At 41.5% G+C, this 14,266-nt stretch overlaps 1 protein-coding gene across 2 annotated transcripts in view; it reads right to left on the bottom strand.

The window, feature by feature from the left end:
* Nucleotides 1-14,266, bottom strand: part of WDR5 (WD repeat domain 5) — a 43,728-nt gene that overhangs the window by 15,823 nt on the left and 13,639 nt on the right. For both annotated transcript variants that reach the window (XM_040324085.1, XM_040324084.1), the window contains exons 3-6: nucleotides 13,739-13,847; nucleotides 9,296-9,369; nucleotides 8,762-8,851; nucleotides 3,186-3,275 (exon numbers count right to left, since the gene is read on the bottom strand). In XM_040324085.1, coding sequence (XP_040180019.1) covers nucleotides 3,186-3,275; nucleotides 8,762-8,851; nucleotides 9,296-9,369; nucleotides 13,739-13,847 — 363 coding nt within the window. The remainder of the gene's footprint in view (nucleotides 1-3,185; nucleotides 3,276-8,761; nucleotides 8,852-9,295; nucleotides 9,370-13,738; nucleotides 13,848-14,266) is intronic.

The raw sequence follows: 14,266 nt of genomic DNA, 5'->3' as shown, positions 1-14,266 counted from the left end.
AAACAAACCAAAAACAAACCAAAAAAAAAAAAAAAAAACACCCCAGTGGTGAGCAATGGTCCTTCAAATGTGAATTGGCCTGGAAGGGGGTAAAAAACTGCCTGTACTTGAGGTGGTTAAAGGCCAAGTTCACCTGTTTATTCTACACACACTTACCTCACCGTCTTCATAGCCAATTAATAACACTGCTCCATTACTTCCTGGGCATACTTTAGGTCATGACACAGGAAGGAGTTGATCAGCTGAGGGTGGATAATGCAGGGCATGTGCTAACGAGATCAGCTGGTCAACTCCTTCCTAAAGTCTATGCAAAAAGGCAGAAGTAATGGAGAAGCGTTTTTTAAAACGGCTTTGAAGACAGAGAGGCAAAGCATGTGTAGAATAAATGGAAAGCAGTTTTATTTTTGCAAAATTAGTACATTAATGCTATATTGGTATACAAGGGAGCTGGAAAATAGTAAAAACAAAAAAAGGGTGAACGTAGATTTAAAATTCCTGGACAAAGATAGCTATATTAAAGCAGTTGTAAAATGGAGTCCTGCCTTGATGGAAGGGAATCATCACACCGAAATAGAGTTTTGTGCTTGCCTTCTGGAAAGCAAATGTTCTCCTGAGCTTTTGCCTTAGCTCCCTTTCACCTAGTTTCCACCATAGCTGTGGGTGAGGATAATCCCCTAGTGCAGTACACACATCGGGTGCCGATAATAGAAAAGCATGTCTGGAAGGAATTTGCAGTAACCCGGGTGCAAACCATCCCGTAATGAAGTCTTTGGGGCAAAAGGCCATAAGGAAGTGCCCGAGTATCGTATAAGGGCTAAAAACAGAAGAAGTGGAAGTAAAGTTTGAAACCAATGTGTGATGCACCACATAGGACTTCGCTCTATGTTGAGTTTTAGTGCGAAGTATGAAAAGTTTACACTGTAAAGCGAATGCATTCAAAACACAGTCAGAGTTTTTGCAGTAATGGTCAGAGATGCGGGGGTCACTCTTGCCTGTCCAAGATGCTGGGCTTTACCTGTTGGGCCCCTTTCACACGTGCGGACCATAAGTCTGCGTTTTCATCCATCCGTTTGCAGATGAAAAAGGGACATACATTGGTCCCAATGAGATTGCGGGTGTCAGCGGATGAACATCCGCTGACACCCATAATCGTCCGCCTCCGCAAAGATCCGATTTTGCAGACGGAAGAAACCCCTATTTTTTTCTTCCGATCCGCTCTGCAGACGGATGAACACGGACATACGGTCCGTGTTCATCCGATCCCCCCCATAGGGGAGAGCGGAAAAAAGACAGGGCGGTCCCTGCACAGTGTGCAGGGACCGCCCTTTCATACGCCGGCTCAGTGGGGGATCAACAGAGTGATCCCCGCTGAGCAAGCAGAGCATACGGAGGCAGATCATTACTGATCCACCCCATGTGAAAGCAAAATCGAAGGATGAGGTAAGTGAAAGAGGGCTGCACTAAAGGTAAAGGAAGCTATTTAGGAAAAAAAGGGGCTGCTCTAGGAGTACCAACAAACATTTGCATCTTACATAACACTGTTGGCAAATGTGACAGGCGAAGGACACTTAAAGGAGTTGTAAAGGAAAAAAAATGTTTTGCTGAAATGACAGGGTATAGAGACATAATAGTTAACTGATTCCTTTTAAAAATGATTAAAAATAGATAAAAATCAATCATATAATGTACCTACAGTTTGTTTTGTTTTTGCATGTTTCCTGCTTCTCTGCTGCACAGAGCCAATACAGAGCCAAACGAAACTGATTGGTGTTGAGGGGTTTTAGACACACAGTAATCACACCTCCTTGATTAGTGACCAGAGAGAAAGCTCCCATGACTTTTTTCATCAGGAAACAGACAACCAGGAAGTGTTCAGAACAGAGGATTACAGTAAAAACGAACAATGAGGACATGAAACCAGGACTGCAGTAAGGTAAAGAAAGCTATTTAGCTGAAATATTTTTTTTCCCTTTAGTGACCCTTTAAGACTTTGAATGTTTAAGGATAAAAAGTGTAATGAATTACTACAAGAATTTACATGGCAAGCAGCATCATAAGGACCTTGTAAGTGAAATGCTAAGTACTTATGTAGCCCATACATTAGTCATTCCCCCCCATCAGCAGATTGAATGAAAAAAAGAAAAAGAAAACCAACACCAAAATGACTCGATGCCCACATCCACATAACGTCCTATCCTGTCCACTGTTGCAGCAGCGGTGTGGATACGAGGCAAATACAGGAAAGGCATATTATGCCCGCCCTATTCCGTTTAGGGTGTGATCCAATGTCTGCCAGATTGAGTCTTTAGATTTGACACTATTGACCAATTGGTCAGGTGATACTTCAAAGCTTACACTAGGAACAAGTATCAATACTGGCAATATACCATATGTTGTTGACATTTCTATCAGTTATGTTTTTGTTAATGGAGATTTGTACAATAAAAGTGTTTTATTCAATTGGGTTTCTGTGCTCACCTCAGTGACAACCTCATTCTTAAAAGTCCTCTTAAGAATGAGGATTCCCATTTCTTAGGTTTTACGAACATTAGGCAATGTTATAGTCGCCGCATGAAAGGCAACAAGCAAACCATTACAGGTTACAAACATTATGAGTATCATTCGTTAGGCTTGTTGAACATGGAGACCGTGGCAAAGTGATTTATTTTCCCCATAGATGGTACCCCTAGGAGTTGTGCTAGGAAAACACTTCCTGCTCATTAATTTCTCCTAAACTATAGTTTACAACCATGCACAAACTTTGATATGACTAAAGTTCAAACTATGCTTACAATGTTAAGTATTGTTCTTCCTCAAAAGCCTCAACACGTTGTTTGCATTTATATGTAGAGTCAATACTATAGTATGTCCTCTTAAAAACAATGTACCTCTCCAAATGTATACATTTACATCAATATAGAAGTATATGAAGAAAATGCCTGGGCAACTTGGGGCTTACAAAAACAGGCTGGAGCTGGAACCAGGGAACACATTGGCTGCATGCTTAGATTCATGGCTGTTTTGACGATGATACGATCAACCAGAGCAGATAGGTTACAGAAATGCAAGAATGAAAGTTATAGCCAGGGAGCAGGCAGAGTGTGTCCAAGTCATTTTTAAAAGTGATAGTTTTATCCTGACTGGCTTGTACTGTACCTTCTATACTTTGAAAACATGATACTTACAGAACCAGACACAATGAGGTTGGACTGTGGGTTGAAATTGCAGCAGAAGACATAGTTGCTGTGGCCCTTTAGGGTCTTCAGACATTTTCCCTGTCAAAAGAAAAAAATTGTTATTTCAGGAGGTTAAAAAATCGTTTAAATATCCCTCGAATGAATAGAATTTTTGATGATAACATTTTTAACATAGGTGCAAGCTTTCCCGAGTCCATCTCCAGCACATGAAATTAGGGAAAATTATATATTGAATACTGAGCGCGGCTATGTGTATGCATTGTGAAAAGCTCACACTTTCCACACATAAACATTTCAACAAAACATAAACGAAACCCAATTAGTGCCGCAATCCACAATGTGCTATATAGTCAACAGTATTGATAAACTACAAATTATGTTTTAAGTGCATATACAGGCATACCTCGCTTTTAAGTACACAATGGGACCAGAGCATGTATGCAAAAATGAAAATGTGCTTGAAGTGAAACAATACCTTTTTCACTTCTAGGGTGTAGTGGGGGGTCAGGGGCTGTCAGGAGCTGTAGTTGAGGTCTCAGGGGCACAATGGAACAGGGCAGGCTATGCTTTGGGAGCTTCAACTCCTTCTACTGCAGCTTCTCAGCCAAGCACACACTCCTGCCTGTATGCCTGAACTACTCAAGATGGCTATGGCCAGAAATGCTAGTGGGTGTTTTCCAAAGATGCAGTGTAGCTCCACTTAAAAAACAGCGTTGTAAATATTACATATTTGTATTCAACAGCTATTTTTGATACCTTTTTATTCAATCAAACATGATTTAAAGCTCATCTCAAGCCCGAAAATAAAAATGTATTGCAGCATACCAGTTCTTAGATTAAGTAGCTGCATTAGGTTTTGTTTTTTCTTCAGGCCTTTTTCCTTGACAATTCTATAAAAAACACCCCAACAACCAAACACACTTCCTGGCTACACATTTTCATCCATTATATCTATACAGGGAGCCATGGATGTCACACAGGCTCAACTTAGAACAAATCTGTCTTGGTTCATCCTAACTACAAGGTGGATTGATAGAACTTGTAGTTTACACAAGGTACAGTACTTTGTGTTTTCTTTAGGCACCTTCCACACTCGGGCGTTTTTCGAGCGAAGCCTCATCTGAAATCCCAATGTGCTGGTAAAGCACCGCTAAGACCCTACCGTTTTAGGGCGTTTTTGCAGTGCCTCAGTGTGAAAGGGTAAGGCGTTTTTACAGCGCTTTCAATTCATTTCAATGGAGAGGGGCGTTTTTGGAGCGTTTTTTTTCAGCGCCCAAAAGCTGCTCCAAAGATGCTGCTTGCAGGACTCAGTGTGCAAGGGTCCATTGAGATGCATGGAGAGAGTTTTAATAGTGCTATTTTTAACGCTAAAATGCTGTAAAAGAAAGTCCCAAGAAAGTCCAGCAAGCGCCAGGACCGTTTCCTACAGTTGATTCAGCTGCAGGGTCCAGGCACCACCAGTGCAGAGCTTGCTAAGAAATGGCAGCAGGCAGGTGTGAGCACATCTGCACATACAGTGAGGCAAATACTTTGAGTATGGTCTGGTGTCAAGAAGGGCAGCAAAGAAGCTACTTCTATCCACTAAAATCTTCAGGGACAAAAAAAAAAAAAAAAAAAAAGTACAGGGATGAGACTGCCGAGGACTGATGAATCCCCCCGATTGTTTGGGGCAGCCGGGGGAAAAAAAAAAATTGCCCAGAGAGGAAAAAGGGTGAGCGCTACCATGAGTCCTGTGTCATGCCAACAGTAAGGCATGGGTGGGCTGCTTCTCAGCCAAGGGAGTGGGCTCACTCACAATTTTGTACAAGGAATGGAAGGGTTAAAAAACACACACACACACACACACACACACACACACACACACACACACAACTTCTTCCAACCATCCAAGAACAGTTTGGTGTGGAACAATGCCTTTTCCAGCTTTATGGAGCACCTTGCCACAAGGCAAAAGTGATAGATAGGTAGCTTGGAAAACACAACATGGAAATGTTGGGTCCGTGGACAGGAAACTCCTCAAACCTTAAATCGCATTGAGAATTTGTGGTCAATTCTCAAGTGGTGGGTGGACAAAAAAAAAAAAAAATACTGACAAACGCCAAGCATTAATTATGCAAGAATGGGCTGTTATATATATATATATATATATATACATACACACACATACACACAAATAAGAACCCCCTACACCTCAAATCAGGGAGGTATATGTGCAAAAGATAAACAAAAACCACTAAAAAACTATAATGTGAAAAAGTTCTAATAGAACCAGCAAAAATAGTTCATGGAAAAAACACAGTTCAGTACATAGGCTAATAGGATACAGGTGTGAGATCCACAGTCCTCTGGTGTGCAGCTGTCAATTTAGCAAAAAAAAAACCTTTCCCTTCTGGACTCCCCGATTAAACACAGGATATCAGCCGCTCATAAGGAGAAAAGAAAGATATATGGTGCAAATAACGTAATAAAATGGGAAATGAACCCTGCAATACAATGATTGCACTCACGGAACCTCGATGGTAAACAGGCTCAACTGCAATCAGTCATTGAACGCCGCTCAGTGCTACGATCTCCTCAGAAGGACGGAGTCGACCGCCGATTGCGTCACTCGGCTTCTCCCCTAAAGAAGCCGAGTGACGCGGTCGACTCCGTCCTTCTGAGGAGATCGTAGCACTGAGCGGCGTTCAATGACTGATTGCAGTTGAGCCTGTTTACCATCGAGGTTCCGTGAGTGCAATCATTGTATTGCAGGGTTCATTTCCCATTTTATTACGTTATTTGCACCATATATCTTTCTTTTCTCCTTATGAGCGGCTGATATCCTGTGTTTAATCGGGGAGTCCAGAAGGGAAAGTTTTTTTTTGCTATAATGACAGCTGCACACCAGAGGACTGTGGATCTCACACCTGTCTCCTATTAGCCTATGTACTGAACTGTGTTTTTTCCATGAACTATTTTTGCTGGTTCTATTAGAACTTTTTCACATTATAGTTTTTTAGTGGTTTTTGTTTATCTTTTGCACATATACCTCCCTGATTTGAGGTGTAGGGGGTTCTTATTTATGTATATGGGATATATATATATATATATATATATATATATATATATATATATATATATATATATATATATATATATATATATATATATATATATATATGCAATTTTTTACTTGATTATCAGCGCAACACAATATTTTCTTATTTATTCACTTTGGTTTTGTGCACCTCACGTGTCTGCAGCTTATCTTTAGTATCTTATATGGTTTTAGTAATAGCGCTGTAGTACCTTTTTACATATGCCAGGGTGAATTGCAGAGGTCTTGAAAAAAGAAGGGTCAACAACTCAAATATTGACTTTACATAAACTTAATGTAATTGTCAATAAAAGCCTTTGAAGACTTATGAAATGCTTGTAATTATACTTAAGTATACCATAGTAACATCTGCCAAAAACCATCTGAAAAAACACTGAAGCAGCAGACATTGTGAAAATTAATACTTGTGTCATTCTCAAAGCTTTTGGCCATGGCTGTATATACACCATTAGAGGCGGAATCTGGTATTGCAAGGATGCTGGTTCCTTAAAGCGGGGGTTCACTCTAAAAAAAAAAAAAAATTCTAACATTACATCCAGGATACTAACAACATTTACAGTATGCAGGTCTTTTTTTTTCCTCCGTACATAGCGTTATATTGTGATTTTCTCCCTGGCTTCCGGATTCGGATTCCCGCGGGACTAGGCGTTCCTATCCCTGGGTTAGATGATGGACGTCTGGTGAAATGGTTCCCATGTCGCACAAGACGCGTCACCAGATTTCCGTAAATAGCCGAGCTGCAAGTCGGCGCTATACGGTGCCTGCGCAGTCGGCTCTACACGGCGGGCGCAGGCGCCGTATAGCGCAGACTCGCAGTTTGGCTATTTACGGAAATCTGTGTGCGACATGGGAACCATTTCACCAGACGTCAATCATCTAACCCAGGGATAGGAATGCCCAGCCCCGCGGGAATCAGAACCCGGAAGCCGGGGAGAAAATCACAATACAACGGTATGTACGGCGATAAAAAAAAATAAAAGACCTGCATACTGTAAATGTCGTTGGTATGCTGGATGTAATGTTAGAAAATTGTTTTTAGGGTGAATCCCCGCTTTAAATATTGCATGCCCCCCCCTTTTGTGAATTTACTTTCACTCCCGTTTTATATGGTATTTACCAAGCACTACTGCATAAAGTGAATTGTTATTTTCAAAAACGCATGCTGTATTTAGGAAATAAAAATACTGCATGCGATCTGGTTCTGTGAATAGAGTCACTTGACTTAACTATTCCTTTGAATGAATGTGTACAACATAGGTGCGCGTCTGTCGGTATTGATGTAGTTACTTATATCCATTTCAAAACAAATAAAACTATATATATATATATATATAGGCTACATGTACACTTTGTTTCCCCATGGCCAAAACGTTTCTATCCTGAACGCGATTTTTCCGTGTTGAGAAAGGGGAGGCTGCACCTCCTAAAGTCTGTTAAAAGCCTGTGTGTACATTGACACAAAAAACAACAACAATTTAAAGCAGGGATGCCCAACCTTTTGAAGAGCGAGGGCCATTTAAGAGACTTGGTAACTGGTCGCGGGCCACAATGTGTGGAGCGGGCGGATGACATGAATACTGCAGAGCGGACATGGACGCAGCCCACTCTACTCTTTGGGCCCTCCGATCTGATCTGCCCAGACGGAAGGGGACTGATCCCTTTGTGTTTTTTTTTTTTGCGAATTGGAGGTAGGCGAGTGTAAATGGACACAAGTTCATTTTCATCCGCCGCTCCATAGAGGTGAAAGGGGCCCAAGGCTGCTTTCACACTGATGCAATGCAGTTTACCCACACCGAGTGTGCATTGCACCTGTGGCTTTCCTGTGGGCTATCTGCACTTTTCTATAGATTTCTATTATATCCTGCAAGTGTGGTGCACTTTAAGAAAGCGGACCAAACCTGAAAGTAATTACAGAAATCTATGGCTCAGTGCAGGTAACCTGCATGCACACTGTGCTACACCTGCGGATCAGTTTAAAAGCAGCCCAGTAACCAATGCAGAAGATATGCCCATATATACACTGATTTTAGTAATAAACTGACCTATAATAATCGAAAATAAGTCAGGCAGAGCACATTTGGTATAACTCCGACAGGAGCCGGTACTATACAGGAAGCATTGGCGTATGCGTCTCTGCTCCGCAGCCACTTGCTTTCTCTACTTCTTGTTTCATTCACAACACCAATGCTCTGAGATAAAGGGTTGGGAACCCAAGATCTTGGCTTGCCCACCATCACAGAGCAGGAGGCCGCGGGCCACATCTGAGGGCACCGCGGGCCACTGGTTGAGCACACCTGATTTAAAGGGACCGCTAGTGTACATGAAGCCTTATTATGGCTGTATTTTGTGAAAACTGCCAATAAACTTTGTTTTTCCCCAAAAGGACAATCGTTATATATACACATTGCTTTAGCAAATTAAACTTTCACTTAGGGCTTACATCTACTTTAAAAAAAAAGTAACTCACCGAGCTGACATCCCAGATTTTTAAAGTTTTGTCATCTGAAGCAGACACCAGGAGATTGGAATCTGAAGACCAGGCAACATCTGATATACCCTGAAATAACCACAAAAAAAAAACAAACAAACACACATTAACCTGAGAAAAATAACTAGTTTACTCACAAGCTAGGTGGTCTCTTGGGAGGAGGTGACCTTATAATTGATGATCTGTCAGGCATCATTGCAGTAAACAGATTTAAAATTACCATTTGCATGAGGCAAGGTTCCCTTAGAGCAGTGGTCATCAACCCTGCCCTACAGGGCCCACTAACAGGCCAGGTTTGCAAGATAACTGAAATACATCACAGGTGATATAATTTGCTGCTCAGTGATTGCAGTATTCTAGACTGCATCTCCCCAAGGTAATACACAAAACCTGGCCTGTTAGTGGGCCCTGTAGGGCAGGGTTGATGACCACTGCCCTAGAGGATGGGTCACGCCAGACAGACTTATGAAAAGCTACATAAACAGCACAGAGGTGGGGAGAAGTAAAACTTACCAGCTTATGCCCAGAAATAGTCTTCTCAAACTTGCCATCATATGCACCCCATATTTTGATTAGTTTGTCGGCCGCTAAAAGAAACCGAAAACATTTTAATACAAAAGGACACATATATGTTATATAAATATATATTTTTTTTACAAAAACAAGATATTTTTTTTTTAAGAATTATTTTCATATTAGTATGCGTGTGAGAAATAAGGGGAGAATTGTTTTTTTAAATATTCACTTTAATGTATAGATTAAAAAAAAAAAAAAAAAAACAGTCACATATTGAAAAGAAAAAACATCCTATTCCTTCCTCCATACCGTGTACTCCTATTCCCCCCTACAAATGTTTTTTTTATCTATCTATCTACACATATATATACACACACACACACACACACACACACACACATATATATATCCCCCTCCACTTCCAAATCTCTAAACTCCTACCATTTCCCCCATATATTCCAAAATCTCTCCAAAGCATCCTCCTATGTGGATAGTTTCCTCTATAACTCGTTTCCACCCTTGCAACCCAGTCCTTAATACTCGGGACTTCCTGAAACCTCCAATGTCTCGGGATCAGGCTTTTAGCCACATTTAAGAGGAATAGAACCAAGGTACTCTTATATTGAGGGGCCGATTTCATTGTGTTATGAAATAAATAATCCCATAGATTCTTCTGGATCTGTTCCCCTGCGATTTGGTAGGTTGCTGCCAAGATTCTATCCCAATAGGGCTGGATCTTTATGCATTCACACCAGAGGTGCACAAAGGTTCCCGGGGCATTGCACCCCCCTCCAGCAAGTTGAGGGCCCCTCTGTCCCGATCCTATGAACCCTCTGGTGGTGGTGGGGATTTACATACCATCTCGCAAGGAGTTTAATAACACATTTCTGTGAAAAAGGTCTATTGCGCTACTGCGAGTGTTGGAACGTGTAAATAGTGAACACGTGTAAATACTGAAGCTGCTTAATCTAAGATGGGAAATAGGTCTTCTATATCAGGTGTATGAATCATCAGGGATGAAGTCACGAGACGGTGACGTAACGCCGTAGGACAAAGAACCGCGTGATACAGGAAACCAACCGGAGGCCAGCAGACTGTAGCCGGCTAGCTATACGCCGCGTTCTATGCTGGGCGGCTAGTTCAAACTGTACCGCAGCTGTATGGAATAAACGAGTTTCAGTATACCTGGATGTGCTTCACTATTATTTGGCACCCTTTCTTCCCACTGGGCCCTACCTGCACACACTCACGGATCGGAGGACATTGCATCCGAGGACCATCCATCCTACCAGGATATCGGTGGAGTGCATTTGGAACGGGGGATTGGTGACGCTGAACCTGCAGGAGAAGACAGCATTTGCCCTCTATGTGAACAAACCACTGGATGAAGGTAAGGGCAATGTGAGACTGCTGCTGGATTCATACACCTGATATAGAAGACCTATTTCCCATCTTTTCCCATTTAGTTCAGCCACTAACTCTCAGTGACTTGTGCAGTTGTACACTCCATATTACATCTGCTATAACATTGATTATTCGTTCTTCCTTTTTTTCCTTGTTTTTCACTGGCTTTTTCTCCTCATAGAGGGTATTGTCACTGTATATTTTGGTTTTGCAGTCCATTGGCTTTTATCACCTTTTGGGGTGACTTGCTGTTGTAGCAAATCAGACGACTACACGGCCCATTGAATGCTAGGTTTGCACTGATATTATATATTTTTGCTGTTTTTTGTTTAAACTGTAGCGCTGATCACCATTTTTCTTATACTTGTAACACATTTCGTCTGTCTTTTTAGATCCTGAGGAATAACACGCCAATCTCAGGATTTTACTTCTATGTTCCTATCTTTGGATACACTTTGCTTTAGGCTAAGGGAAGAGCAAAATAATTTCTCTATAATTCATGTTTTCCTTTTCCCTGTAGCGGTGATGGCAGCGATTGTGTAAAATGCTGTAATTGAGTGTACCTCCATTTGCCTAGTGGCATATTTCACTTTTTTTTCTTTTATACGAGTTCCTCGTACGTGCAAATCCTATTTCCTGTCACAACAATTTGTAACGGTATTTATTTTTTTGCCCATCTTGTGAAATATATGTGTTCCTCTTTCCCTGGCTTAAAATAATTTGCACCCAGTATCAATAGTGGCGAATTGTGATCCCAATGGTGCATTTTCCCCCCAAGCCATGCCAAATTCTGAAAGTGTTTCTAGTTAGTGGATTTGTACTATTAGCCAATTCTCGGTACTGCTGTGGAATACAAACCAACTTCCCTAAATCTACCTTACTTTAAGAAATCTCCATATTCACCCAGCTTCTCCCCTCTTAATTATGTATCCATTAAAATCTGAGAAATACAGATCGCCTGATAGTATTTCTCGAAGTCTGGGGCTGCTAATCCTCCCAACCTTTTAGCTTTTGTCAAGGTTGCATATGAAATTCTGGGCCATTTGGGTGCCCAGATATATTTTATTATTAATCTTAATTTCTTAAAATAGTCCTGGGGTATGGTTATTGGGATCATTTGAAATATAATATAAATAAGAGTCAACCTTGGTAATATAATTTTTAACCACTAGCCGACCAGCCGCCACATTTATACGGCGGCAGGTCGGCTGCGCAAGATCTCGTAGCTATACGTCATCTCGCATTTCAGCCGATAGGGGCGCGCCTCCCTGCTCGCCCCTGGTGCCGACGCCCGTGCACGGCAGGCGCGATCACCGCCGGGCACCCGCAATTGATCGTTACAGAGCGAGAACGGGGGAACTGTGTGTGTAAACATAGGAGCAGACCAGTGCAGGTAACAGTTCTGTATTATGATAAAATGACAGAGAGCACATCATAAAACACTACACATAATAAATGGACACTCTGTTAAAAACATGTTCTCGCCACGTAGCATACGGTAAATGTGTGACATACCGTATGCTATGTGGCGAGAACATGTTTTTAACCGAGTGTCCATTTATTATGTGTAGTGTTTTATGATGTGCTCTCTGTCATTTTATCATAATACAGAACTGTTACCTGCACTGGTCTGCTCCTGTGGCCCCTGATGAGGGTTTTGAATAAAACCAGAAACGCGTTGGGTTACTTCACTTCGCCCATTGGAGAGTGCTTTTATGTTTTGTTTGTTTATTGTTCTGTTAATTTTCTGCCTTCATTGGCATACACATTGTCTTTGGTGTTTTTTTATTGTTCATTTGCACTTTGTTGTTTTTATACACTTAGGTGCACACAGTGCGTTTGTACCAAGTGCCAACATGTATACCTTGTCCAAATAAAAACTTTATACTTTACTGTGTTTGGCTTATAAAGTCCCAACCAGGGGGTATATCCTTTTTTTCTTATATGTTACCAAGGGATGTGGCCGATATCACAGTTTCTGGTTTGATGAGCACCTCCCCTTATACCCATTGGCATTTTTATAGCGATCAGTGCTATAAAAATGCATCGATTACTATAAAAATGCCACTGGCAGGGAAGGGGTTAACACTGGGGGGCAAGGAAGGAGTTGATTATGTTCCCTGGGTGTGTTCTAACTTAAGGGGGGGTGGGACTGACATGGTGAAATGACAGATCGCTGTTCATACATTGTATGAACAGACGATAGGTCATTTCTCCCCCTGACAGGACCGGGAGCTGTGCGTTTACACACACAGCTCCCGGTTCTCACTCTGTAACGAGCGATCGCGGGTGCCCGGCGGTGATCGCGCCCGCCGGCGCGCGCCCCTATTGGCTGAACGGCGAGATGGCGTAGATCTACGTGATCTCGCCCAGCAGAGCCGACCTGCCGCCGTATAACTGCGGCTGGTCGGCAAGCAGTTAACATGTCAAGTTATAAGCAGGCTACAAATTTAACAAATATACTTAAAAAATACATTCGTTCTAACATTGTCCCTGTGTGCCCTCCAGATCCTGGACATTATACAAATAAATTGCGTTCTACAATACTCGTAATTGAGAATCCAAGTTGAATAAACAGCAGTGGGGCTTAGCTGAAAGTCAATGCAAAAGGAAAGCCATCTTTATCATGCGGCTGCCCAAGCTAACAAAATGTATCTACGACAAAGTGCACTTATGCGCCTTTAAGGTGTTAGTTTGTACACCGTTATGATCTGACAGGTTCTATTTAATTACCCAATGCTGATCAAATCTGGCCTAAAAGTCTAAGTTTGTTCAGCGGGGAGAATCATTTGCTCTGTCCTACAGGCCAACGTTTTCAAAGAGTTGGAAAAATGGTATCCAGTATGACTAAAACAAAGTGCTTAAAAGAAGGTGAAAGTTTCATGTTTCCAGGGACAAGTATAGTGCACATCCAAATAAAATCTTTACAATTGTAATCACTCAACATTACCCATCATCACATTACTGCTCTCCATAACATTACCCTTAAAAACTGCAGTACAATTGAGCTTTCATGATAAATATGAAGGTGCTTACATGAGCTGGCCAGCCACTCCCCGTTGGGGCTGAACTTGACAGATGACACAGCCTTGGTATGCCCAGCTAATGTGAACTTTAGAGTATAATTAGGTTTTACTGGAGCTGGCTGAAATGAAGATAAAACAAGTTATTACTATACACAACCTGGTCAAAGAACAGACGGGAACAATTCAAATGTCGAAAAGTGGCTTTTCTAAACAATCCTTCAATGAATATGATAGATATAGCTATAAACAACATAACCTCAAGGCCACTAGTTCCTCTGAAAACGATGGACTAGAATGGGCTGTACAGGTTTACAATCATCTCACGTGTAAGGATACACAGAGGCATACCTGCAATAATATCGGTGCTACCGTTGCCACTTTGCATTTTAAACATACACGTATTGAGGCTACCATCTTACACTGACTTTATTAAATAACCCAAAACCTGGAACAAACCTGGAGGAAGGAGAGTTAATGCCTTTATGGCATATTTTTTTCTGGTCAGTGACAAAAAAAAAAAAAAAGATGACATCCTCAA

Source organism: Rana temporaria, chromosome 9 (genome assembly GCF_905171775.1).
Source record: "Rana temporaria chromosome 9, aRanTem1.1, whole genome shotgun sequence".
NCBI classification, from domain to species: Eukaryota; Metazoa; Chordata; class Amphibia; order Anura; family Ranidae; genus Rana; species Rana temporaria.
Note: the sequence above shows the minus strand (reverse complement) of the source record. Positions and strands in the feature narration are given on the sequence as shown.